This window comes from Hyperoodon ampullatus (genome assembly GCF_949752795.1).
Source record: "Hyperoodon ampullatus genome assembly, chromosome: 5".
Classification (NCBI taxonomy): domain Eukaryota; kingdom Metazoa; phylum Chordata; class Mammalia; order Artiodactyla; family Ziphiidae; genus Hyperoodon; species Hyperoodon ampullatus.
This window is the reverse complement of record NC_136918.1, coordinates 98,741,591-98,767,916: the sequence shown is the minus strand read 5'-3', so window position 1 is coordinate 98,767,916 and position 26,326 is coordinate 98,741,591. Positions and strand designations below refer to the sequence as shown.

Here is a 26,326-nt window from a genome sequence, read left to right as displayed (position 1 = left end):
TAGAAAATAGCTGTGTAGAATGTGTTATTTTTTCTTAGTCTTTCATTTTGTGTGAAATCTAATGGGGACTTTGTACGTGGACTTTTTGTAGCTTTTAGCCTGTAAGATACGAGAGGATATGTTAAATCACATGACTCAAAGATGTTATGTGATTATTTTACCTTTTGTCTTCATCTATTGAGAATAGTTTTAGGAAGAAAGTTTGATTTTATTTTTTCTGCATAATGTTTCAAAAATTCCTCTTCACACAGGATAATCACCATCTCTTTGGTAGTACTTTGTTGGGAATTAAGGATGATGATGCAGATTTGAGTCAGGCACTTTGTCTGGCCATCTCCGTGTCAGAGATCCTTCAAGCAAATCAGCTTCAAGGGGTAAGTAAAAAAAAAAAAACCCACTGTTTATCAGAAGACTATCCCCTTTAAATGCAAGGAATCAACATTTCCTCCCTGTTTGTTGATTCTCACAAAATTAATTTACTATAACAATGTAGTTGTTTTGCTTTTTTTGAATGATTAATGTGTTAGATCTTCTGTCCATATGCTCATTTTTAAACTGCCAGCTTGCGTGTTATTTTACTTGTCAACAACTAATTAATTTTGACACCAATTTTTGTAAATTGCCAAATCTTTTTTCTTATTTTAGCAAAGCAACTGAATGTTATATAAAGTACTTAAAAGGGTGGATTTAGCATTTAACAGTTAAATTCTGGATACTTATACAGCTAATTGAATTACATGGTTTAATGCCAAAAGTCATGTTACAAAGGAGAATTGAGGATATACCATGATTTTCTGTCTGTTGCTGTCTTCATGAATATCTTTTTGCTAATAGTGCAACAGTTAACCGTGTGTGTGTGTTTGGAAGGTGGGATGTATTTCGAAGATGGAGAGAAGAGGAACGGACATGGAAAGACAGACCTTTTACAGTAGATCTTTTTAAAACAAGCATTTCACATATTTTTCTTATTAGAACTATTACTTAAAAACAAATCAAAACATGTAATCTAGTTTAAAGAGACCCATGTGAACTTCTTCAGTTCAGACTGGCACTGGAGAACCTCCTCTCACCCCCAAAAGACATTTATTTAATCCTTATGTGAATTGCATTGTAGATAAGTGTGGGCTTATTTTCAGAAACAGGAATTGTATCTACATCTGTGTTTATTTTCAGAAACAGGAATTGTATCTACATCTGTGTTTATAACTACATAGTGTTTTTAAAAGTGTTTAACATGATATACATTAAATTATTAAATTCCAGTATAATTAGTTTTATAGCTCAAACTAACATTCTTCTGCTACATATTTTAAGAGTTTCTAGTCAAGAACAGTATATAGAGTATTTTAACTATTTAAAATGAATAAAACTATTTAAGATCTTGAGGTTATTTTCTTGAGTCTGTATGGGTCATCCTATGTGAGATCCATTTCTAATCTATCTGTTTCCCCTTCTTTGGTTAATTGTTAATATTATATTGTGTAAAATGGGACCCTCATGGCAAATTTTATTTTGTCAAATGTTTCCCTTTTAGGAAGGAGTCCGGTTCTTTGTGGTGGATTGCCGTCCTGCAGAACAGTATAATGCTGGGCATTTATCAACTGCTTTCCACTTAGATTCAGATCTGGTTAGTATAAATGCTGATTAAAAAATTTTAAAAAGTAAGAGAAGAAATGGATTTCTTTTCTTTAGCCCATAAATAAATATACATGTACCAGATTGGGGTGTTTTTCTTTCTGCTTAAGGAGGGAGTCTCTGCCCTTATAAAAGTTTTGCCTCAGGTTTCCTTTTCACCTAGAACACCCTTTTGCCATCATAAAGGGTAGATGAAAGCACTGTTAACTATGGCTTACTGTTGCTTACCATTGTTATGTCAGTAAATTCTAAACTTCTTACTGTGAGCTACCTGATGTAGCACTCAGCATAGTGTCTTGCACTTAGTAAGTACTCTGTGAATATTAGCTCTTCTTATGATTGGGTAATTAGTCTATAAGCCTTTTTTTCCATCATGAGTACTTATGCATATAATAAAGTAATATTTAATAAGGGTGGTGTCTGGTGTATAGGGGCTCGGTTGTTCAAATTGCTGTCCTAGGGTCACTTGAATTGAAGGACTAGATGAAGTAGATAATTAAATATTGTCAGAGATGCTTAGAGCATTTGGTAGGACTGGGACTGACATCATTTAAGCCCTTCTGGGGTTATTAGAGCCTCAGGGATGGAGAAGACAGAAAGAGGAATAACTTCTCTTGCTGACCATTCCATCTGCCCTTCTTCCCAACTTGTCTGAAAAAGTTGACGCTGAAGCTGAAAGGGCATGTTGAAAGGTCTAGGTGGTGTCAAGAGGAAACTCATGGAAAATGGAGGTAAAACAACCCAGAGAGTTTGGGGTGCTATAGGTGAAGAAGGCAGTCCTAGCTTGTTTGCATCCTAAAAGTGAACTCTGTGCCTTTCTCTTCCTTGATTCATCTAGGAAGACCTAAATGGTCCTTCTTTTATGCTTATTTTTAAAATTTATTCATCATTAATAACTTGATTATTCTTAAAAAAACTCAAAAGATGTCTCCAGAGTTGACAGTTACTCTCAGTTTGTTTAATCATCCAGACCTTTAATATGCATTTACATATTTCTTATTCACTTTTTTATTTTCACTTGATTTTTCACTTAACAGTTCACTCGCATTTTCACTTAACAGTTTTTTGGAGATCTTTTTATTTTAGTACATTGTTTTTAACGGCTGTATAGTGGTCCATGGTACAGATATACCATAATTTATTGTCTGATTGATGTACATTTAGAATGTTTTCAGTTTTCTTGTAATAAGACAATGCTGTTAACATCCTTATATATATTTTGTGGACTTGTACAAATATTTCTGTGAAATAGACTCCTAAAAGTAAAATTTTGGGGTTGAGAGTTGTGGGCATATACAATATTACTAGAATCTGCCGTATTGCCCTTTAGAAAGGCTGAATCAACTGATACTTTACAACTCTAAGTGAGAATGATTGTTTCATACCATCAGCATTATTGGACATTACCAGTTTTTTATTTTACAAGAACGGTGGTCATTCTTGTGGTCATTACTAGTGATGTTGTGCATCTTTTTTCAAGTGTGCTGTTAATTTGTATTTTTTCATCAACGCAAATTGTTTTTCTATGGTTTGTCCATTTTTCTATTGGATTTTCACTTGAACAAATTTTTGTATTTATTGGCATACTTGTTTTCTTGAGGGTAGGAAATTAATTTTTTCATCCTCGTATCTCTAGTATCTAGAGTAGTGCTGATGAATAAATGGCTTCTACTATTTCTGACTGTCCTCTAAGAAATTCATGGTTTGCCATGTAAGTGGAAACCAAAAAATATAGCTTGTTTCGATGTATTGTTTTTTGTCATGGACCCTTCCACTCAGTGTTAAACTTTTCTTGTCATGATACCTAAAGACACTGAAGCTTAGAAAACAAACAGCAAAAACAATTTTTTTTGTCTAGTAAAGTATTTTCTTTGCATAATTTAATCTTTCTGTGAATTTTCAACTTTTGTTTTCTGATGTATTATAGGTACATTTATACACATTTCTTTTATCCCAGGGATTTTATTTATAAGAGCCTTTGGGGAATTCCCTGGTAGTCCAGTGGTTAAGACTCTGCAGTTTCATTGCTGAGGGCCTGGGTTTGATCCCTGGCGGGGGAACTAAGATCCCACAAACTGCGTGGCGTGACCAAAACAAACAAAAAAAGGCTTTATTTTCATGGTGGCAATTTAAATATTGTTTTTTTTTCCCTCCCTGGGAAAATATTTTGTTTTGCAAATGTATAAGAAACACAGGCTTGCCACATTAAAAAAATTTTTAATTGTCTAGATGCTCCAGAATCCGTCTGAGTTTGCACAGTCAGTAAAATCCCTGCTGGAAGCACAGAAGCAGTCCATTGAGTCTGGCTCCATCGCTGGTGGGGAGCACCTCTGTTTCATGGGCAGTGGCAGAGAGGAAGAAGACATGTATATGAACATGGTCCTGGCACACTTTTTACAGGTATGCCGACAGATTATTTCAGTTTTCCTTGGTTACTGCTATCACCTTTAAGAAATTCTCCTAGGTAATTTTGTGCTGTTGTCTACCTTGTCAAATTTATCTGTATTTTTTTTTAACAATTTATTGGTTTTGTGTCTTGCCAACAAAGGTCTTCTCCCCCAGATTTTTCTTGCCTGCTTATGTGTTATACTTTTATGTTTAAATCTTGGCCCATCTGGAATTATTTTTGTGTAAGAAGTGAGGTAGGAATCAAAAAAAAATTTTTCCCCCAAATAGCTAACCAGTTGTGCTGTCAATATGAAATACTACCTCTTTAATACACTGAATTCCTCAATGAATCAGGGTCTATTGCTGGATTATTCTTTTGCATTGTTCTCTATGCCTATTCATGCCTCAGAACTTTTTACAGTTGCTATATAATTCATTTTAATATCTTCACTTTGAAATTGAATAAATGTACATGTATATGTATTCATGACACTTAGCCACCTTTCCTTTTTGTGTTTAAATGTTGTCTTCAGCACACCTAATTTGTATCAGCGATTTTATGCAACCTGTCCCCTCTACCTTTTCTACAAAGCCTCACTCAGTGATGGCTCTTTCTTTATAAAAATGGTTGTTTATTAGGTATTCTTTGGTAGTTTATACATTAAAGTCCTCATTTTGTGTGGCCCTGAACTATGGAATCAGGAAGACAATAGGCATGCTGTTACACAAGCCACTCAATTTACATCCACTTTACTGGGAATCTGGTTTGAGAAAATTAGTCTAAAGCAGGGATCCCCAACTCCCGGGCAATGGACGGGTACCACTCGGTGGCCTGTTAGGAACTGCGCCGCAGAGCAGGAGGTGAGCAGCGGGCGAGCCAGTGAAGCTTCATCTGTATTTACAGCCGCTCCCCATCGCTCCCATTACCTCCTGAGCTCCACCTCCTGTCAGATCAGCAGCAGCATTAGATTCTCACAGGAGCACAAACCCTACTGTGAACTGTGCGTGCAAGGGATCTAGGTAGCATGCTCCTTATGAGAATCTAATGCCTGGTGATCTGAGGTGGAGCTGAGGTGGTCCCACCATCCCCAGATGGGTCCATCTAGTTGCAGGAAAACAAGCTCAGGGCTCCCACTGATTCTGCATTATGGTGAGTTGTATCATTATTTCATTATATAGTACAATGTAATAATAATAGAAATAAAGTGCACAATGAATATAATGTGCTTGAGTCATTCTGAAATCATCCCCCACCCCACCCCCCATCCGTGGAAAAATTGTCTTCCACAAAACTGGTCCCAAGAAAGACTGGGGACCACTGGTCTAAAGGACAATCCTTGAAAGACAAAATCAGAGAAGGAGCAAGGTATTTGGGAGAGGGATTATAAGATAAAGTTATGTTTTACTGGGGGAAAGATTTTAGAAGTTTATACAGAATAACAAATATAGGTTCTCAAACTCATTTTGCTTATAAATTTAATTGACCTATTCTAAAAATGGCCTGGTATAGGCTGTATATTATGAAGGGTGTCAGATGGCAAGAATTTGGAATATTGTAGACTTCTTTAAATAATTCGAGTTCTTAATGTGGTTTTAGAAATTTTCCCCCCCAGTTTTTATTGTAGAAAATTTCAAACAGATCCACAAGTAGGGAGAATTGAACTCTATAAATTCTTTGTAAAGACATAACCACATTATCACTATTACACTTTATTATAAAAAAAAGTAACGAGTGTTCAAGTTTCCTTGGTTTTCTTAGGATCTAAAACAAGACATTGCACTCTGTTTGGTATCTTTTAAGTCTCTTTTAATTTATAGGTTCCCTTTCCTAATTTTTTTCCTTGTATATATTTGTTTGGAAAAACTGGTTACTTTGTCTTGTATTTTCCCACAATCTGGATTTTGCAGATTGCATTCACACTGTGTTGTTTATCAGGTTCTATCCCTGGTATTTCCTGTAAACTGGTAATTAGACCTAGGGACTTGTTAGATTACTTTTGAGGGTGGGAGGGATAGGAAGTCTTGGGTAGTGTGTACTTCCTCAGGAGGTAAATACTGCCCAGATATCATTCTTTTTTGTGTCTTTGTTTATCACTGCTTAGATTCATTAATTTTTAGTAGTTTGTAAAATGTTAACATTCTGTCATTTCTTCATAATTAGCTGTAGTATTTGCTTTTGTATTTCCTTTTTATAAAAGACCCAAAATATTTTTGCAAGCTTTTAAAAACCATTCTAGTAACATCCGAAAATACAGTGTAACTGATTTTGCTTTGACTCTGTATCGCACTATTGGGACTATAATACAAGTAAAATCACAGTCTCGTTAGTAGCCATGAAGTTGTCCCCTTCTTCCCACTCAAGCACCAGACCTTACAGTACACAAGATAAATATATGTACTTCTCTGTGCCAAAGTCCAAAATGTCAAAGAAGAAATCCAGAAATTTAGTATATAACCTTATATTACATTTGTCAATGCTTATAGAACTATCCGAAGTTTTATATAATTTTTAAAATTTTTATTTATTTAATTTATTTATTTTCGACTGCGTTGGGTCTTCGTTGCTGCACGCAGGTTTTCTCTAGTTGCAGCGAGTGGGGGCTACTCCTCGTTGCGGTTCGTGGGCTTCTCATTGTGGTGGCTTCTCTTGTTGCAGAGCACGGGCTCTAGAGCTCAGACTCAGTAGTTGTGGCACACGAACTTCATTGCTCTGTGGCATGTGGGATCTTCCTGGACCAGGGCTGGAACCCATGCCCCCTGCATTGGCAGACGGATTCTTAACCACTGAGCCACCAGGGAAGCCCCCAGAAGTTTTAATTAAATCGCATTTGGGAATAATTTAAAATTTTATTTTCCATTTCAGAAAAACAAAGAATATGTGAGCATTGCCAGTGGAGGATTTATGGGTAAGGTTTTAATTTATTAATCCCTTTGTCCCTACTTTTCAGAGGAAATTATACTATCACTGGAGCTGATTTAGAATGACCAAATTAGTTAATGGGTACACTTTCTCTTCAGTCATTCACTATTTTCAGAAAAGGCAAGGCCAGCAGGACATATAGATAAAGACAAACACAGTAGACAGTTTCAATGAGTGAATATATAGTGGAAGACTGTTAAAGTGGATGTGTATTAATTAGCTTGTATTTGTAGAAAATGTTTTTGTAAAGATGAGTGAAAAACTGCCCCACATGATTTGTTTCTATGGAGAAAGAAGGATAGATAGGACTGGGAAACAAGAGTAGGAAGAATAGTTTTCACTGTATACTCTGTGCTATTTGCTTTTTTGTTCTGTTTTCATTTTATTTTTGAACTACATGAGAGTATTAGGTGCTGAAAAAATGTTGACTGAATAGAATAAAACAAATAAGTTGATATTTTCAGGTCTGCAGATAATATCTGATAATTCAGGATAGTAAAATGACGGAATCCCTACCAGCAAATATTTGAGAATATATGAAGGAGTAGGTCAGGGTAGTAAGGTTAAAAAAAGACTATCTTTTTTTCTTTTCTTTCTTTTTTTAAAAATTACGTTATTTAAGGGTACAGACTTACAACTAGCAGATAAATAAGTCCTGGAGTACTAAGGCACAGTATACTAATGCACAGTATAGTGAATAGAGACAACAATATTGTATTATAATCACCAAACTTGCAGAGACTACATCTTAATTATTCCCACCACAAAAAAGAAATGGTAATTGTGTGACATGATAGAGGTGCAACTGTTGCTACAGTGGAAGTCATATTACAGTATATAAATGTATGAAATCAACATTTTGTATACCTTAAACTTACACAGTGTTATATGTCAAATATATTTCAATTAAAAGATAAGGAGCCTTTCATTAGGAAAAGAGATATAAAAATATTGAACTATAATTACTAGGAAAATTAATGATAAAATCAAATTAATATTTGTTGGAGACAATAGAACCCTGAGTTTGAATCATAAGAGTCTTATAAGGATTAAGTTCTGGCTTAATATGATTTTCTTATGTTACGACTTAGACATTTTGTTAGGTTAGGGTCTATTTCTTCTTGGTCTTTGTTGATATTAGCAAGAATTATTTCTCCTGTATATCATGGCCTGATAACTAACTACCCTTTAGGCTCATACCCAAAGTGATCTACAAAAGGGCTTATTTAAATAAGTACTAGTGTTAAGCAAGTATTGGCCTAAGGCCCAGTGTTATTTATTGGAAGTTCTGACAACATGATACAAAACTTGTCGTGATACAAGACACTTTTGAGAGTCTGAAAAGTATTCTTTTATAGCACAGATATTGTAGGTTTTAGGAACTTTTTTCTAAACTATGTATTATTTCTTTTCCAAGAATAATCTCTCTTTCCATAGCAGTTAATGCCTAAGACTGCTTCTTTATTATGGGAAGGATTAACTGATGTCTCCTTATGGTAAACAAAAGCCACCATAGGTTTTCTATTAATCTTTTATGTCATAAAACCATTGATAAGATTATTTATTAATACTTGAAGGATTACCTTCCAAAGAAGAAAGCATCAAGCCTATATATATAGTTACTGTTACCCTTAGGGTCAATTAAGAAAAGTTATATGTGTATAGAGAGAGGGCTTTAGAAGGAAGAGGAAAAGGAAGGCTTTCTGTAGCCTGGGGTCTTTTATTACTTTACAGAGGTGCTGAAAGAAATACCTGTGATTATGCCCTTGGATCCTTTTCATTCAGCTATGACATGTTTATTGTACTTCTCTGGTATTGAATCTTTCCAAAGGGTTTGATACGTCAGGATTTTTTTTTTCTTCTTCCTGTTTATCTTTAAGCACTGCAGCAGCACCTAGCAGACATTAATGTGGATGGACCAGAAAATGGATATGGCCATTGGATTGCTAGTACCTCAGGCTCAAGGAGCAGTATCACTTCTTCTCTTGATGTAAGTGTATATGTAGAATATGTCACCAGATTTGGATCAATGCCCAGGTGATTAACAACTAAACAGCTACCATAACAGAAACGGAGTAAAAATATTTCAAACACATGCAGTGAGGAATCATATTATTGTGAGGTTAATGAAATGATGGGAGCAGGCCTGCACAGCTAAACTAGCCGGGAGCTCTGGTGGTCTACCTGCTGAATTCAGATTTCTCCCTCTCCAGCTGCAGCTTGGTATCACCTCGTGACAATTTTCTACTCCAGCTTAAATGTCAGTGGAGATAATTCTGAGTCCCGTGACTAGCTAGGACTCTAAAGTGAGCTGGTTCTAGGAATCTCCCAAATAGTTTGGGCCAGGAGAATACTGAGGCTCATGTTTGCATCTCCAGCATACTGTCTCTGTAGCTCTCCTCCCCACCACATACCTACATGATTAAAACTTCAGTCCACCCATATTTGAGAATGGGCCAGGCAGAGGAAGACAGGAGCCAGTTGCCAATCCCATTTTATTTGAGTTTTAGTTATTGAGATGTACATTACTGCAGGGTTTTGCAATAGTGGGTAAATCCATTCTGTTTTACTTTGGAAATATTTGGGCAATAACTCTTGTGTGTTTTCAGTATTTCATGTCATTTGAACTAGGTGTCATTAAATCATTTTCTTAACAAGTAATGGTCCTCATCTACCTAAAGGTCATTCTTTAAATCAGAAATAGAGGGAAAACTTCAGTACAGGGTGATGGTTACAAGCTTGGGCTTACCAGTCTGACTCACCTGGGTATTCAGGTTTTGTCTTCACAGTTTACTTTCTTCATGATCTCTAACAAGATCTTTTCCACTCTGGTTTCTCCATCTGTGCAAATAGGGATGATGATAATAACACAGCTTTCTTCACAATAATGACATGAGGATTAAATGTGCAAGTGAATGTAAAGTGTAGTACCTGTCACTTATATATCTTATAGTAGTTATTATAAAATTGTAACTCATTAGATGATTAATTGAGGCTTATCTTCAGCCATGTAAGTCAAAGTAAATTATTGTCATATTCTCAGCTGATAAGTCTTCTCTGAGAATTAGGTTTTCAGCTTGATCTAGGTATCTAGGAGCTCACCATTTATTTAATAAGTATTTGCTGTTTTCATTTTAAATATCTAAATAGTATGGATGTATTATAATGTGTTCAGTTAGTCCCCTTATTGTTGAATATTTACATTGTTCCTAGTCTTTTTCTATTATATACACTACTACAATTAAGTTTGGTAGTAATATATTTGCATATGACATGATTATTTCATCCTAGAAGTGAAATAACGTGATCAGAAGATTACATGTCAAAATCCTTAGAATTCTGCATTATTGTCAAATTGCCCTCCAAAAAACATTATTCTAACTTATATTCCTGTCCACAGCTTTGGATAGTCTTTGTATTGAACTTTTTATCTTCAGATTTGAAAAACAATGATCGAGGCTATTAAAGATAACTGTCTTAAAGATGTGTTACATTCAGAAGTACAAAAGAATTTCCACAGTCAGTTTAATTTGGTTTTGAATTTGGATATGACAATGGGAACATGATTTTTGTGTTATTTAGTTAATGATTTCTCTTAAAAATAAAAATAATGTTCATTGTAGCATCATATATAAATATGAAAAATATAAAGAAATCAAAATTATTTATAACCCAACCATGGATAACAGCTATTCATAGTTTGAAATATTTTCTTTAAATCTTTTATAATGCATATTTTTTTTAGTATTTTAAAAGTAGCGATCAGAGTGTACATACAGTTTTATTTTCTGCTTTCTCATTGAACATATGAGCATTTTCTAGTATTTTTAAATGCTTTTTTTTTTTTTTTTTTTTTTTTAGTATCAGTATAGGTTTCCGTCAAATAGTTCCTAAATCGTAGGGCATTTTCTGATTATTTCCTCCCCATAAATTCTGAAGAAGAATTAATAAGCAGAAGATAGGCACATTTAAAAACTTTTGACATCTACTACCAGCTTCCCCTGTAGGGTATAAAGGAGCAATTATATACAACTCAAGAATTATACTCACATCTATTACACTAGGTACATAAGAGTGACTTTTCTTGAGAAATTAAAGGCCTAAGTAATAATATTTTAAACAGCAAAAATTTACAAGGAATAAACGTTTAAAAATTTAGCTATATGAATGATATTCTGATTATAATTTTGCTTATCTTTATAGAGTAATCTGAGTTAAGAAAAGGTCAGTAACTGTATTTCTTATTGAATAAATAAGGTAATTTCAGCTTCCACACATTTATGTATGTAATACATATCCTCATTTTTCATTTCTACCTTCCATTCCTAAAATGGTTTCACCCAGTATATCAGTCTGCTGGGGCTGCCATAACAAGATACAACCAACTAGGTGGCTTAATGTATTTTCTCATAGTTCCAGAGGCTAAAGGTCTGAGATCAAAGGGCTAGCAGGTTTAATTTCTCCTAAGGCCTCTGTCTTTGGCTTTCAGAGTACCACCTTCCTGTGATGTTGGTACATGGCCTTTTTTCTGTGCATGTGAATCCCTGATGTATCCCCTTCTTCTTGTAAGAATATCAGTCATGTTGGCTAGGGCCCACCTCATTTAACCTTAGTTTACTCTTTAAAGGCCCTATCTCTGCATTCAGTTACTTTCTGAGGTACCCTGGGGATTAGAACTTTAACACACGAATTTATGGTCGGGGGGGTGCACCCAGTTCAGGACATAGCATCTAGATAACCTTTAGCAGTAGTGTATCTTGCTAATCATTTGGAGAGCAGTTAATCCATCAGTAAGTTGTTGTTTGTTTTTCTTTTTTTCAGGGTGAATCTTGTAATGGCTCAAATGATAGAGGAATGAAATCACTAGTAAATAAAATGACTGTTGCTTTGAAGACAAAATCCGTTAATGTCAGGGAAAAAGTTATCAGTTTTATTGAGAATACATCAACTCCTGTGGACCGGTGAGTTGCTTATACAGTATGAATTTGTGATGAGTAATTAAAACTATAGAAAAGTATCTTAACAGTAAATGTTAGTTGAATAGAATATGCTCTAGAAAAGGATCATAAATTACATTTTTTTATTAGATTATTCCAGTTTTCATTGTCATCACAGAGATGTTCTTTATTGCTATAAACTTTTACTATAAAGATGACTCTCTCTTCTCCCACTGCTCAGAATAGGAGGCAAGTAATAATTCTGCCCCTTCATGCCATTCATTAGAAAAAAATTATTCCAATGCTATTATGTGTATGACACTTCATATAGCAGCTGCTTCCCACATGTCAAATGGTTGGGAATCATCTGCTAAGTGCAGTAATCTCATAGCAGGAATCTCTTTCTCTGCTTCAGGAATTTAAAACCTAGAAAATTTGGTCATACTAAATCAAGCAGAAACCTGTTTTTGTAAAGTTTTAAGAATTCAGATCTTCATAGAATTTTGTTCACAGCATGTGTGACCCCTATTTTCCCAATTACAAATGAAGTATCCAGCTAACAAATAATAAGTTTAAGAATGTCTGTTATATTGTTTCTTACTGGAACTGTGAGGGCACAGTATGTTTTTTTTTCCTAATAATCCCAGCGTGAAATTTGTTTCTAAGCAAGCCTGATCTTGGAAATGTGTTATAGTATTTAATTTCACTCTCATGTCTAACTTGCAGCACCCTAGGAAAGTTGAAGTATTTGATTTTAAGAACTGAATATAAGGCATTTACTATTTTTCACTTTATTAAATAAAGTACATATGCATACAGAGATTTTTTTTCCCATTTAGTAAATAGCAAAGAAGATATAGATTATTTTCACTAATCCAAAAAAATTGTACCTTGTCTACAATGGACTAATGTTAAAGTGTTTTATCAAGGCTGAAAGGTTTTTTTTGCTCATTAAAATTATGTCTGCTTTCAAAAGCCTTATTTTTAAAATTACTTTTAGTTAGTGCATTCTCAATTAGGGTACTTTTTTTTTTTTTTTTTCTCCCGGTACGCGGGCCTCTCATTGTTGTGGCCTCTCCCGTTGTGGAGCACAGGCTGTGGACGCACAGGCTCAGCGGCCATGGCTCACGGGCCCAGCCGCTCCGCGGCATGTGGGATCCTCCCGGACTGGGGCACGAACCCACGTCCCCTGCATCGGCAGGCGGACTCTCAACCACTGCGCCACCAGGGAAGCCCTAGGGTACTATTATTGGTACATTTTGTAGCATGAACTTAAAATTTATTTAAAAATGAACTAGTGATAATTCTAAATTGAAAAGACTTTTCTCTTTGTTAAAGAATCACTTGAAACTGGCTTTTCTTCATTTTTCTTTGTACTTGGGATGATCAAAACATTCTTTTTTAATATAACCTATGGGTTAGAAAAACTGATTATACTATATTTTTGTTTTAAAGCTTTTGCATTTTTAATAATCATATTGTTCTGTCCTCTGCCTCAATTTGCTATAGAATGTCTTTCAATCTTCCTTGGCCAGACAGAACATGTACCGAGCGGTAAGCCAATGAGTAGAGCAGCTTTACTGGACCATCCTTTTCCTTTAGCATGTGTCATGCTGTCTATAAGCCTCATGTTGTCTTGGCTAAAATTTCATGCAGCTGTTTCAAGTGCTAAACTTTTCTCATTCTGCTTTTAGGAGTGTGTGATGCTGATATGTTTTCCTTTTGGTTTTTTGCTCGATCATATTAATTTTTTTCCTTGCCTTCTTCTTTATATCTCCCATTCCTCAGATGAAAATCAAGTACATCCAAACCCAACAACTTCATAAAATCTGCAGTTTTTATTCTGAGACAGAGGAAGGTGAAACAAAGAAAATATGTAGTCTTAGAGTTAGGAGGGTATTAACTTTGGAGATCATTTACTCTTGTGCTCTAACAGTAGGGAAAATTACAGCATCTGAAAAAACGCACAGTTTGTGGTTCAAATTTTTTGTTATTTCATGTACACTATGTACACCATGTAGTTTTATAATATTGCTAGGTTTTTCTTAATAAGATGTATGTATTTAAGTTGGGGAGTTAACATTATATAAATTGGTGTCAACAAACTATAGTTCTAAGATTCTACCTTTGCTTTTCCTTGAAAGAAATTAGGCCATGGAGGACATGTTAAAATATAATCCATCTCTTCTCTGACCCCAATAAAACGGGGTCCTTGTCATTAGATTCCATAGGTTTAAAGTTTAGAAATCTACTGGATCTTCAATTAGGATAAACAAAAGAACATTATACTGTATGGCTTTACAGTTTTTATACTCATGATTTTTCTGCAATTTGAATTTGAATATCAATTATAGCAATCCCTATGAACATTTAAAAAGAAATTCTAATCATACTTTGAATGTAAGTTAAGCTTCGGAATAATGGAGTTGACTTTTTTAGCAGGTCATTTCAATATTTTCAGTGAGTTAGAAGTAGCATTTTTAACAATAGTTTACTTTGAACTTATGGATAAGAGTTGGCCAATGCCAATTACAGAGTTTCTATTATAATTTTATAATTTTAAAGGAGATTGCTTCTTTTAAAATTACAATCTATTTGTGAATCAACTTGCTGTTTTCTCTTGTTACAGGACCATTGAATTAGTCTAATTTTAACTCCCAAGTTTTATCGCAAATAATTTTTTACACATTCAAATTATCTTCTCTAGTCCACAGGCAGATATATCTATTTTGAAAATAGAGCTTAGTGAAAAGTTAGAATAAATTGGGTTGGTTTTTGAGGTCAGTAAATCAGGTTAAAATCTAGTCAAACTCTTGTAGATTTTGTTTCTGCTAAAAAAGCATAGATATACTGCTTTTTAAAAAGAGGTCCAGCTTTTTTTTTTGGATGTCACTTATATTCTGGTTCAAGCATTTACTGTAGACATTATCTTTGTTACTTTCTATGTTATAGCAGTTTATACTTCAATATCAGGAGAGCACCAATAACTTAATCTCGTACAATTTTATAATCTAGACGGCACTAAAGTATTGTTACACAAAGCTATATTATCTTTGCCTGTTTTAAGAAAGCTGAATCTGAGTTTCATAGGTATTTGAATTATTTCTTTCATTTTCTTTAATGAGCATAGTTTGATAATTTATAGGATAATTTTACATTAGATATGCTTTATCATAAAAATCAAATGATTTTATAACTTAAACTGTAAGCAGTGTATTGATTAATCTAATTTATAATTCTATTATATACTCAACTCTCATTGGTTTTCTGTTGAGGAATGTTGTTTTGGGAGAAATAAAGATTTAAGCGTATTTTAACAAAATTAGGTCTTGATTTTTATTGATGATATGTATTAAGGAATCATTTAAAATACAGATTTGATCTCTGTCTTCTGGAAAAATTGAATTCTAAGACTAAGTAAAGACACATAACTTGATTTTTTTCCACATTGAACTCTCGATACATGACAAGGAAAAAAAGCCACAGTTTTCCTTCATCATACATTATCTTAGCTGAACCTTATTCTACAAATAATACAATACTCTTTCTCCAGAAACATGTGGTAATTTGTCGAAATATTTTAAGTTTACTTATTGGTTTATTTGAGGTTACCTGAAAAGTAATGAGGTATTGATTTTTATATTAAAAAAGAGAGGTCATACTTCCTGCAGAACTTACTAAGTTTGAGTTTACATGTTTATGTTTCTGTCACTTGAAAGTGAAAGGCAAATTCATTTTCATGGTTTATTTATGTAAAAGAAGTAGCATCTTAGTTTCTGTTGAAACAAAAGAAACAGTAATGAAAAAAAAATGGGAGGAAAAACCTTAAGACATTTGTACCCATATGAGAATTAGGCACTCCTACTGGAATTTGAATACTTGGTTTTGTAAACTGTTTTGTCTAACAAACATGTATGTAGCACTTGCTGTATGCCAGGCATTGTTCTAAGAGCTTTACCAAATATTAACTGATTTAATTTTTTTATTGATTTATTTTTGGCTGCGTTGGGTCTTTGTCGCTGCGCGCAGGCTTTCTCTAGTTGCATGGAGCGGGGGCTACTCTTAATTGCGGTGCGCGGGCTTCTCTTGTTGCAGAGCCTAGGCTCTAGGCTCGCGGGCTTCAGTAGTTGTGGCTCGCGGGCTCTAGAGCGCAGGCTCAGTAGTTGTGGCGCACAGGCTTAGTTGTTCCGCGGCATGTGGGATCTTCCCGGACCAGGGCTCGAACCCGTGTCCCCTGCATTGGCAGGCAGATTCTTAACCACTGTGCCACCAGGGAAGTCCTAACTGATTTAATTTTCACAGTAACCAGGAAGGGTAGATATTGTTACCGCCATTTTACAGATAAGGACACAGAAGCACAGAGAGGTTAAGGAACTTCACAATGCATTGGTTTTATGTGAACATTAAAATTGTTTAAAATTTAATTTTTACAGATTTGAAAACATTCCGCATACCCAAGACCTTATGCCACTTTTGCTAACAATTTCCTTATCTTGTTTCAATTTCCTTAACATAGCTTTCCTGAAACTGGGTGGTACATGGTGGGCGCACAGAACATTTGTGTTTTGTTTTAATATTCAAACGATACTTGGTGAAAATCTTTGGTAACTTAAGTGATGATTTCCCTCCTAAAATTCTTTGAATATAGGCATGTGAGCAGCAGTGACAGAGTGGGAAAGCCTTACCGTGGTGTAAAGCCTGTTTTCAGCATTGGGGATGAAGAAGAATACGACACAGGTATAAGCAATACACTTATTTATAGACTGCTTTCTTCAAGCACCAGGAGTGATTATAGAGATAATTCTGGGAGTAGCTGAACAACTGCTTAAAAAAAAAAAAAAAAAAAAGACACAGTGAGATTCTGTAGAGGAGACTGGAGAGTCTGTAGTTTTTCTATTAAGAGTTTGGTTTTGAACATCTTAAATTATGCCATAGAAATGCTGAGTAGGCGGTTGATTGTAGGAGTCTTTAGCTGAGGAGAGAAGTCTAAGCTGGTGATAATCTGGGAATTATCAGTGTATAAATAGTATTTAAATCCATGGGATTGGATTTAAATCCCCCTGATCCACCCGGGTAGGAGATTGAGGGCTGTGGGGCCGAAGTTTGGGGAATTCCAAAATTGAGACATCTGAAAAGAGCCTTTTGAAACTGGAGGCAGTAGCCTAAAGGGCCACAAGATGGGGATATTATGCCAGGGAAGTTTGTTATCCTCTGTGATTGTCTTTCTTTATATTTTAAAAAATAATTTATTACTTTGGTTCATAATCCCACTGCCCAGATTACCCTGCTTAAGTAATCATAATTAATATTAATGTGTATTGAGTTAGAAAAAAATATATAAAAATATGTATGGTATGTAAAGTATATGTTGTATGTAAAAGTACAAAATAAGAAAAAAATACTCCCAAATCTCATCTTGCTTTTTCCACTTAGTAATATATGTTTCATATTTTCCACCTCAGCCTGTATACCTTCACAATTCTCTTTCTATTATACAAACGTACCATAATTAAATCATTCTGTTCTCTTTCTATTATACAAACATACCATAATTAAATCATTCTTCTCCCAGTTGACACTGGTAGTTTTCCAGTTTTATTTCTGTTTCAAATAGCAGTGGCTATCTTTATGCATATATCTAGGTTAACTTTTGCAAGTATATCCAGAGGGTAAATTCTTAACAGTAAGATTGCCAGATTAGAGGGACTCACATTTGACATTTTAATGGATATTACAGAGTCAACTTCCTGAAAACTGCATTGAGGTAAATGTAATTTTCTATATGTTATTTCTTTTTTTTGAAGCAAATACACAGAATTTTTATTTTCTCCTACACAAAATTTTTATATTCCTGTATATAAAATCCAAAAATATACTTCTTCTTTTATTTTATCTTATAGTAAAACAATCAGTACATTGTATTTTATTTCTATACAGATTTTTCCCCAACACCTTCTCTAGCTATTCTTTTTTTTTTTTTTTTTTTTTTTTTGCGGTACGTGGGCCTCTCACTGCTGTGGCCTCTCCCGTTGCAGAGCGCAGGCTCCGTACACGCAGGCTCAGCGTCCATGGCTCACGGGCCCAACCGCTCCACGGCATGTGGGATCTTCCCGGACTGGGGCACGAACCCGTGTCCCCTGCATCGGCAGGCAGACTCTCAACCACTGCGCCACCAGGGAAGCCCTCTAGCTATTCTTTATCTTCCGTTTCATGCACTTCTGTGTGCTATTTGTAATTGTTTCCTTTTCTCCTTTTTCCTCCCCCTCTTTTGCCATTTTCCTGTTACCTGTCAGTCTCTATCTCTCTCTAAATATTTGTTATTCCGTTAACAAAGGGAAGACGGAAATGGATGAATAAATGATGGTATATTTCACATATCATACATGTATATATACACATATATATTTACACTCTGGAAAATTGCACAGTAATGAAAAATAAGAAAACTAGAGCTATGTGTGTCAACATGGATAAATTTTACAATGTTGGGAGTAGGGTAGCAGTTGCAGAAGAATACAATTTGAACAGTGTACTATTTATATAAATTTTACTTAAAATGCAAAACACTACTGTATATTATTTAAGAATATTCATGTTGGGTTAAAAGTAAAGATGAGACACCAAATTCACATAGTCACTCTTTCTTAGTGGGGAAGAAAGGGGGTTGTGACTGGGCAGAAATGAATAGAAGTGAATAGATGTGTGAGATTTCATTTTTTTATTATGTCTTTATATTTTGATTTCTTAAAAAGCAAAGAGAAGAATATCTACAATTATTAACTCTACGGAGTGTAATTCCCCTTTGTTAAGTTAGAAAAACAAAATAACTAGAATGTCTTATATTTCTCTCACAAAAAATCCCACTAAATAGATTTTTACTTGTCTATCCCAGCATGGATTTTTTTGTTGTTGTTATTTTCCTTAAAATCAGAAACCAGGGCTTCCCTGGTGGCGCAGTGGTTGAGAGTCCGCCTGCTGATGCAGGGGACACGGGTTCGTGCCCCGGTCCAGGAAGATCCCACATGCCGCGGAGTGGCTAAGTCCGTGAGCCATGGCCGCTGAGCCTGCGCGTCCGGAGCCTGTGCTCCACAACGGGAGAGGACACAACAGTGAGAGGCCCACGTACCGCAAAAAAAAAAAAAAAAATCAGAAACCAGCAACTCTGCAGATGGAGTGCAATCTAGAACAATATTGAATCACTATGTTGTACACCTAAAACTAATATACTTTTGTAAATCTACTATTCTTCAATAAAAAAAAAAAAGAAACCAGCAAGAGAAAAAGAACTCTGCCATCTTTGCCCTCAAGATAGATGCTAATATTATTATTGGACAATTCTGCCATCTCTCGACAGACTAGTCATAGATTAGAGTTATGTTATATAAATCAAAAAAGTTGAAATTCCTCATAGTTTAATATTTTAAAAGTATATTCTCAGTATTTTCACACATATAGAGTGATGTTTCATTATAATGCTTTTATAGTAGTACCAGTGGCATAAGGAAATATAGTAGCTTGGTTAGAATTGTTTTTTTTCCAACATGTGTATTTAAAATACTACTGAAGTTTTTTTCAGGCTATTAAAAAATGTATCATTTTTAAAGTTGGTGATACCCACTTTTAACATAATTCTTTATAGATGAAATTGACAGTTCTTCAATGTCAGATGATGATAGAAAAGAGGTTGTAAACATTCAGACTTGGATAAACAAGCCAGACGTCAAGCATCATTTTCCTTGTAAAGAAGTGAAAGAAAGTGGACACATATTTCCTAGGTACTTTTTATAATACCTTCTTCAGAAGTAAAATTGAATTTAAGGAAGTAATGGTATAAAAGGTAGCTGCAAAAGAAATTTTATGTATCCAAGTACAATAAGATATAATTTCCTGGGGATTTCCCTGTCGGTCCAGTGGTTAAGACTCTGAGCTCCCACTGCAGGGGGCACGGGTTCAATCCCTGGTCAGGGAACTAAGATCCCGCATGCCGTGCAGTGCAGCAAAACACACACACACACACACACACACACACAATGAGATATAATTTCCCTCTGTCAACTTGTATTATTTGTCTTGATTTTAAAAAAATATTTCTAATGTAATTTTTTTATTTTGAAAAATTTAAACAAAAGTTGAAGAAATAGTACATTGAATATCTTTATAAGCCTCTCTCAGACTCACCAGCTTTTAACTTTTTTTCACACTACCCTATCTCTCTCTTTATATTTGTATATACATACACACATACACATACACTTTCTTTTTGTCAAACCATTCAGAAAAAGCTTATAGATATGACACTTTACCCCTAAATGCTTCAGCATAAATCTCCAAAGAATATGAACAGTCTCCTCCACAACTCCAGTAGCACTATCACATCTTTAAAAACTTTAAAATTAATGAACATCATTTAACATACAGAACACACTCAAATTTTTCAGTGTCTCTAAAGTATCTTTTATTGTCTTTGTTTTTTTCTTCCTGGTCCAGGATCCAGTCCTGTTTCACACATTGCATTTGCCTGTTATCTCTCTTTAGTCTCACCCAGTGTAGAACAGTACTGCTTCCCTCACTACACTTCCCCCTTTTCTTCATGATGAATGAATCCTTTCTGAGCCTAGGCCAACTGTTCTGCAGAATGTCCCACATTCTGGATATCTGATGTTTGTCCTGTTGTATTTCATAAAAGTCTGCGAGTATTATCACTATACTAAAAGTGAGCTGAGACATAAAGCAGGGTGTGTGTGTTAATAATTCTATCCCTATTTTGCCTTTAGGATCTAGTTACAGAATATTATTAAATATGTAAGGCAGCCCAGGTATTGCTTAGTGGTCTTTGACATAAAGTATATGTTATGGTATGTTGAATGAGGATAGTTTACTGTTAAAAGTCTGAAAGGTAGTATATTCCAAATACCATATAGAATAGATTCTAAAAATTTATTATTTTAATGATTTCTAATTGTAGTTTTTATTAAATTTAATTTTTGCTCTTAAACAGTTACAGGATTATCTGTTAATAAAACATTAATTTTGCATACAACTAAAGGAAAATTAAAAGCTGTTACTAGGTAGCTTATTTGTTTATAGACGATCCTTTGCCTTCACTTTTTAACTCAAAAGTAATGTCATCTGGAGTTAAACATTTTTTATAATTGGGGCTGTTGAAGTAATAGCTGTTTTAAATGACATTTCTTTAAATTCTTTTTGTTTTTTTTAATGCTTTTGTCCCTCTCAAGTCATCTGTTGGTTACTGCAACACATATGTACTGTTTAAGGGAGATTCTTTCACGGAAAGGATTGGCTTATATACAGTCTCGACAAGCACTAAATTCTGTGGTTAAAATAACATCCAAAAAAAAACATCCTGAGCTAATTACCTTCAAGTATGGAAACAGCAGCACTTCAGGAATAGAAATCTTGGCAATCGAAAGGTAAGATTTTCTTAGGATGATGTTATCTGAATTACTGAATTAGTTCATTATTAAACATGGTTTGTTTCTCTATTTTGGGGAATGGATGGTGGAACAGGATACTTGAACCATTTTTATTAGTATTCTCGCTATCTTTTTTCTTACAAATTTGTAGTAATATATGGTTTAGCCATTAGCACATGATTTCATTAAGTGCAGTAGCTAATTTCACAAGCTTTTTGACAGAAGGGTCTTTAGGAATAATCTACACCAGTGCTACACTAAATGCTGGTTTGCAATTAAATACGAGCTTGTATTTTCCTTCATCAAAAAATTATTGTTTTAAAAACTTATCAGCGAAGTAAGCAGTGTGCTGGATGATGTAGTTAATTTACAGTCTGGTATAAGTTCTTCCTTATCTCATTGTGGACCAGTGACAAACAGTTCATGGACCGGCACAAGGGCCATAGACCACACTGCTCTCGAAGCTAAACCATCTTTAATCTTACAGGTAAAAATGTGAAGCCCAGAGGGGTTGAATGACTTCCAGATCTTCACACTTGTGTTAGAACCAAATATAGCCCTCCTGACTCCAGATCTCCAGTTCATTCCACCTTGCTCTATGCAATATGAAAAATCACCTTGCTTTTGCATTTAGATTTTCTTTCTTTAAAAATAACTCTTTTGAGTATATGTTGAAATAAGTGATGGGGCGTACATAGGAGGGCATCTGTGCTTGATTTGTAGGTTACTTCCCCATTGGAAGTGATATCTAAGTTGAGTCCTGAACAGAAGGCTCTATATTAATATATATATTTTTCCCCCATAGGTATTTGATTCCAAATGCAGGAGATGCTACCAAAGCCATAAAACAACAGATCATGAAAGTTTTGGATGCTTTGGAAAGTTAATATAAAAGAAAATTATTTCAAAAGAAATTAAGGCAACCAAGAGAAATATGGACATATTTTCCTGACTGAATACTAACCGGAGACTTTCATTTGTGTATGGGGGTGCTTGAATAGCAAGTCTAAGAAGGTGTAAATTATTATAATCAATCTCTGGAAAGTTAAATTTTTTTAAAATTTTCTTTTGCATTTTTGGTTTTGTAAAATGATTTCTTATAAAGGTCAGTTATTAAATGACTTTGAAGTAACTGACCCTGTGCCCTTATGAACTAAGGGTGCAGAATGCAGTTCTGTTTTGAAGAGCTGTTTTAAGGGAACATGCATCAGTTTAGATTTAAAAACAACCATACACATATATATTTGCAGTGTCTTCACTGAAAATTAGAGATAGAATTCGTTGAAGAGACCCCTTTAATTGCTACATTTAGGTTTACCCACTGAGCAGTATCAGAAACTAAAAAGTATTACATAGATTAATAATTAGCTTGCTGTTTCTGTTCTTAAAAAGAGTGAAATCTTTTTTAATGCAATGGATGAAGATTCCAGCCAACTCAAATGCAGACCAGCTAGTTAAATGTTGAAACATCAGTTTCTAAGTCATCTTTGCACCATTAGCTAATAGTTTGAACACTTAGTGCTTCAGATACTAAACTTCATCCTTATTGTCTCTAAGGAGCAGTTAAAAGCATTATAATAAGTAGGTAGGCATGTTAAGATTAAAATTAACACTTGGGGGACTGACTTGTATCTTTAAAAATGTCATTGGTCTTTGTTACAAGAGGAATATTTGATTTAGAATGTTTCAAAACAGGTGTTGAGTACACATGGATTTATCCTCAGTGAGATTATGTCTGTGACCACACTATTATCCACCTAAAGAAAAGCCAAATAATCAGAGAGCTGTCTAAACTAGTTTTTATCATCACTTTCTGAAATTTCTTTTTCTTCTTTGGTTTTTGTTCTCTTACTAAAGTTCCAGTGGTTTGAAATGATTTTTAGTCTCTTAATATGACAAAACTGAAAAGTGGTCTGCTTTATTTTGCAGCTTTCTCAGTTTAATTCATTGAGGTTCATATTAGACACATTTGGTGAAAGAAATCCAGGAACACGTTTGAGGCCATGGAATTGGGAAGTAGCAAATCCTCACAACCTGCTATGTCCTAAAATGTAATGGATTGTCTCTAAGGGCTTGATAGAAATATTTAGATGTATTCTGTTTACAGCCAGTTATTTTAATTTACTTAATGGAAATCAAGTGAAAAAAAGGCATAGTTCAAGATATTTTATTCTAATATCTAAATAATAAAGTTTGAGTGGTTGAAGACATTTGCATGAAATTGCACCTGGTGCAATACTTGATATTTATAACTCTCCCCACAACTGTTGTATTGCATTTTTTCCCTTCTTTTGGTGCCCCTTTTAGAAATGTCTTGAAGTCTCATTTTTTGCCCACTTCAGCCATGGGACTTCTTTCATATTAGTGTAAAGATATTTGTGTTACTCTTTATAAATTACAATTGTAAATAAATCAGTACAGTTTGCTCAAAACTTTGTTCTTAAGGACAGTGTGTCTCTCCCTCTCTCTTTCTCCCTTTCCCCCCATTTGTAAATCTCTACGGATACAACAAAATTAGGAAATTGAGGGCTATCCTTTCAGTGGAATTTAAATGTTCAGATTTTAGGTTTGAAAGTATTAGATTCCTATTTCTGTTCTTCTAGATGGGGAGGAGGAAAGAGGTAGTTTAAAACTAATTACATTACATTCTACATGTAGTAAATTCCTCCCTTGAGCTACTCATCTGAACTTCAGTTTTCTCATCTGAAATAGCCCAGTTATTAGTCATGTATATCAAATGGAAAGACATTTCATTGATTGTATTAGGCACTTATGTAGCTTATCCTCCCTTCACTGTCCCGATAACCAGAGAACTAGAATTCACTCTGGGATATCCACCTCTCGTGGACCCTTAAGGATTGCAGGCGTTGCAGCATTATGAGGTTGGTATTTTCTGTATTTTCAAGATGAGAAAAACAAGGCTCAAAGAAATTGAGTGAAAAGAAAAAGTACCCCTCATCTCTCCCCAATCCCTGGGAATTATTATTGCTTATTAAGGTGTAAAATTAATCCCCTATGTAATATTTGATGTCACTTGTCCACCATTAATAAAACATGTTTTCTAGTAGAGATGATAAATTTTTACTGATATATACTCAACCATTTTGCCACTGGTATGTTTCATACAGGACCATTAAAACTCCTTAGCATGATATTCTAACATACTAAACTAACTGCCATAGGTTGACAGTTCTATTTAAAATTTGACAGTTTGACTTGGGGGAGACCCAACTCCATAGGTTGAATGTGTGATGAAAGTAATATCTCAACTTTACCATTAACATCTTGAACTTAAAAAACTTTATTGAAATATAATCCACATACTATAAGGTTTACCCTTTTGAAAAGTCTACAATTCAGTGGTTTTTAGTATATTCAGAGTTGCGCAACCATCACCACTGTTAAATTCCAGAACATTTCATCACCCCAAAAAGAAACCCCACACACATTAACAGTCGCTCCCCTCTTCCCCACTCCCTCCTGCCTTTAGTAACCGCTAACTTACTTTCTGTCTCTATGGATTTGCCTATTCTGGACATTTTATATTAAAAGAAATACAGTAAGTGGCTTTTGTGTCTGGCTTCTCTCACCTAGCCTGATGTTTTCAAGCTTTATCCATGTTGTAGCATCTGTCAGAATTTCATTTCTTTTTATGGCTGAATAATATTCTATTGTATGGATACATCACATTTTTTATATTCATTTATTAATTGATGGACATTTGAATTGCTTCTACTTTTTGGCTATTAAGAATAATACTGCTTTGAATATTCACATACAAGTTTTTGTGTTGACATGTTTTCAATTATCTTGGGTATCTCTGAGTTACTCTGTCATATGTTAAATTCTACATTTAACTTTTGAGGAACCTCCAAACTATTTCCCAGAGCAGCTTGACCGTTTTACATTCCATCTGGCAATGTATGAGTGGTCCAGTTTCTCTCTTTCCTTGCTTTTTTTGCCTTCCTGTCTTTTTTGTTATAGCCATCCTAGGGCGTGAAGTGGTATCTCGTGGTTTTCATTTACATTTCCCTAATGAAATGGTGGTTGAGTTTCCTGTGCTTATTGGCTATTTGTATAACTTCTTGGGAGAACTGTTGATTTGGATTCCTTGCCTGTTTTTAAATTGGGTTATTTGTCTTTATTGTTGAGTTGTAAGTGTTCTTTACATATTCTGGGTACACATCTCTTGTCAGATACATTTTCTCCCATTCTCTGGATTCTCTTTTCACATTCTAGATGGTGTCCTTTGAACCATAAAAGTTTTTAGTTTTGGTGATGTCCAGTTTATTTTTCTTTTTGTCACTTGGTGCTTTGGGTGGCATATCTAAGTAATCAGTTGTCTAATCAGAGGTAATGAAGATTTACTCCTGTGTTTTCTTCTATAAGCTTTATAGTTTTAATTCTTTTAATTAGGTCACTGATCCATTCTGAGTAATTTTTGTATATGAATATGAGGTAGGGGTCCAACTTTTTCTTTTGCATGTGGATATCCTGTTGTCCCAGCATTATCTGTTGAAAAAAGTATTTTTTTTTTTCACATTGAATAGTCTGGGACCCTTGTTGAAGACCAGTGGACCATAACTGTGAGGTTCTATTTCTGTACTCTCATTCCTATTCCATTGTCCTATAAATATATTCTTATGCCAGGAACACATTGTCTTGATTACTATAGCTTTGTAGTAACTTTTGAAATTGGGAAGTGTGAGTTCTCCAACTTTGATCTTTTTCAAGATTATTTCTTAGTTTCTCATTATTCTTAGCCCTTTTCATTTCCATATGAATTTTTAGATTAGCTTATCCGTTTCTGAAAAAAACTGGGATTTTGATAGGTATTGTATTGAATCTGTAAATCAATTTGGGGATTATTGGCATCTTAAAATTACTGCCTTCTAATCTATGAACACCGGATGTCTTTACATTTATTTAGGTCTTCTTTAATTTCTTTCAATGATGTTTTATAGTTTTTCAGTGTACAAGTCTTAAACTTCTTTTATTAAATACATTCCTAA

At 34.5% G+C, this 26,326-nt stretch overlaps 1 protein-coding gene across 2 annotated transcripts in view; it reads left to right on the top strand.

Moving 5' to 3' along the window:
- The window catches only part of TBC1D23 (TBC1 domain family member 23), a gene marked incomplete at its 5' end in the record, with an annotated part of 62,669 nt that extends 40,379 nt beyond the window's left edge, over nt 1-22,290 (top strand). Inside the window, 11 exons of one of the 2 annotated variants that reach the window (XM_079704687.1) lie at nt 252-374; nt 1,535-1,627; nt 3,865-4,035; nt 6,887-6,929; nt 8,824-8,933; nt 11,765-11,904; nt 13,390-13,434; nt 16,529-16,617; nt 19,520-19,655; nt 21,117-21,311; nt 22,120-22,290. In XM_079704687.1, coding sequence (XP_079560813.1) covers nt 252-374; nt 1,535-1,627; nt 3,865-4,035; nt 6,887-6,929; nt 8,824-8,933; nt 11,765-11,904; nt 13,390-13,434; nt 16,529-16,617; nt 19,520-19,655; nt 21,117-21,311; nt 22,120-22,201 — 1,227 coding nt within the window. In that variant the 3' untranslated portion in view covers nt 22,202-22,290. The remainder of the gene's footprint in view (nt 1-251; nt 375-1,534; nt 1,628-3,864; nt 4,036-6,886; nt 6,930-8,823; nt 8,934-11,764; nt 11,905-13,389; nt 13,435-16,528; nt 16,618-19,519; nt 19,656-21,116; nt 21,312-22,119) is intronic. The other variant, XM_079704686.1, reaches the window with a different exon arrangement.
- Nucleotides 22,291-26,326: the final 4,036 nt, after the last annotated feature.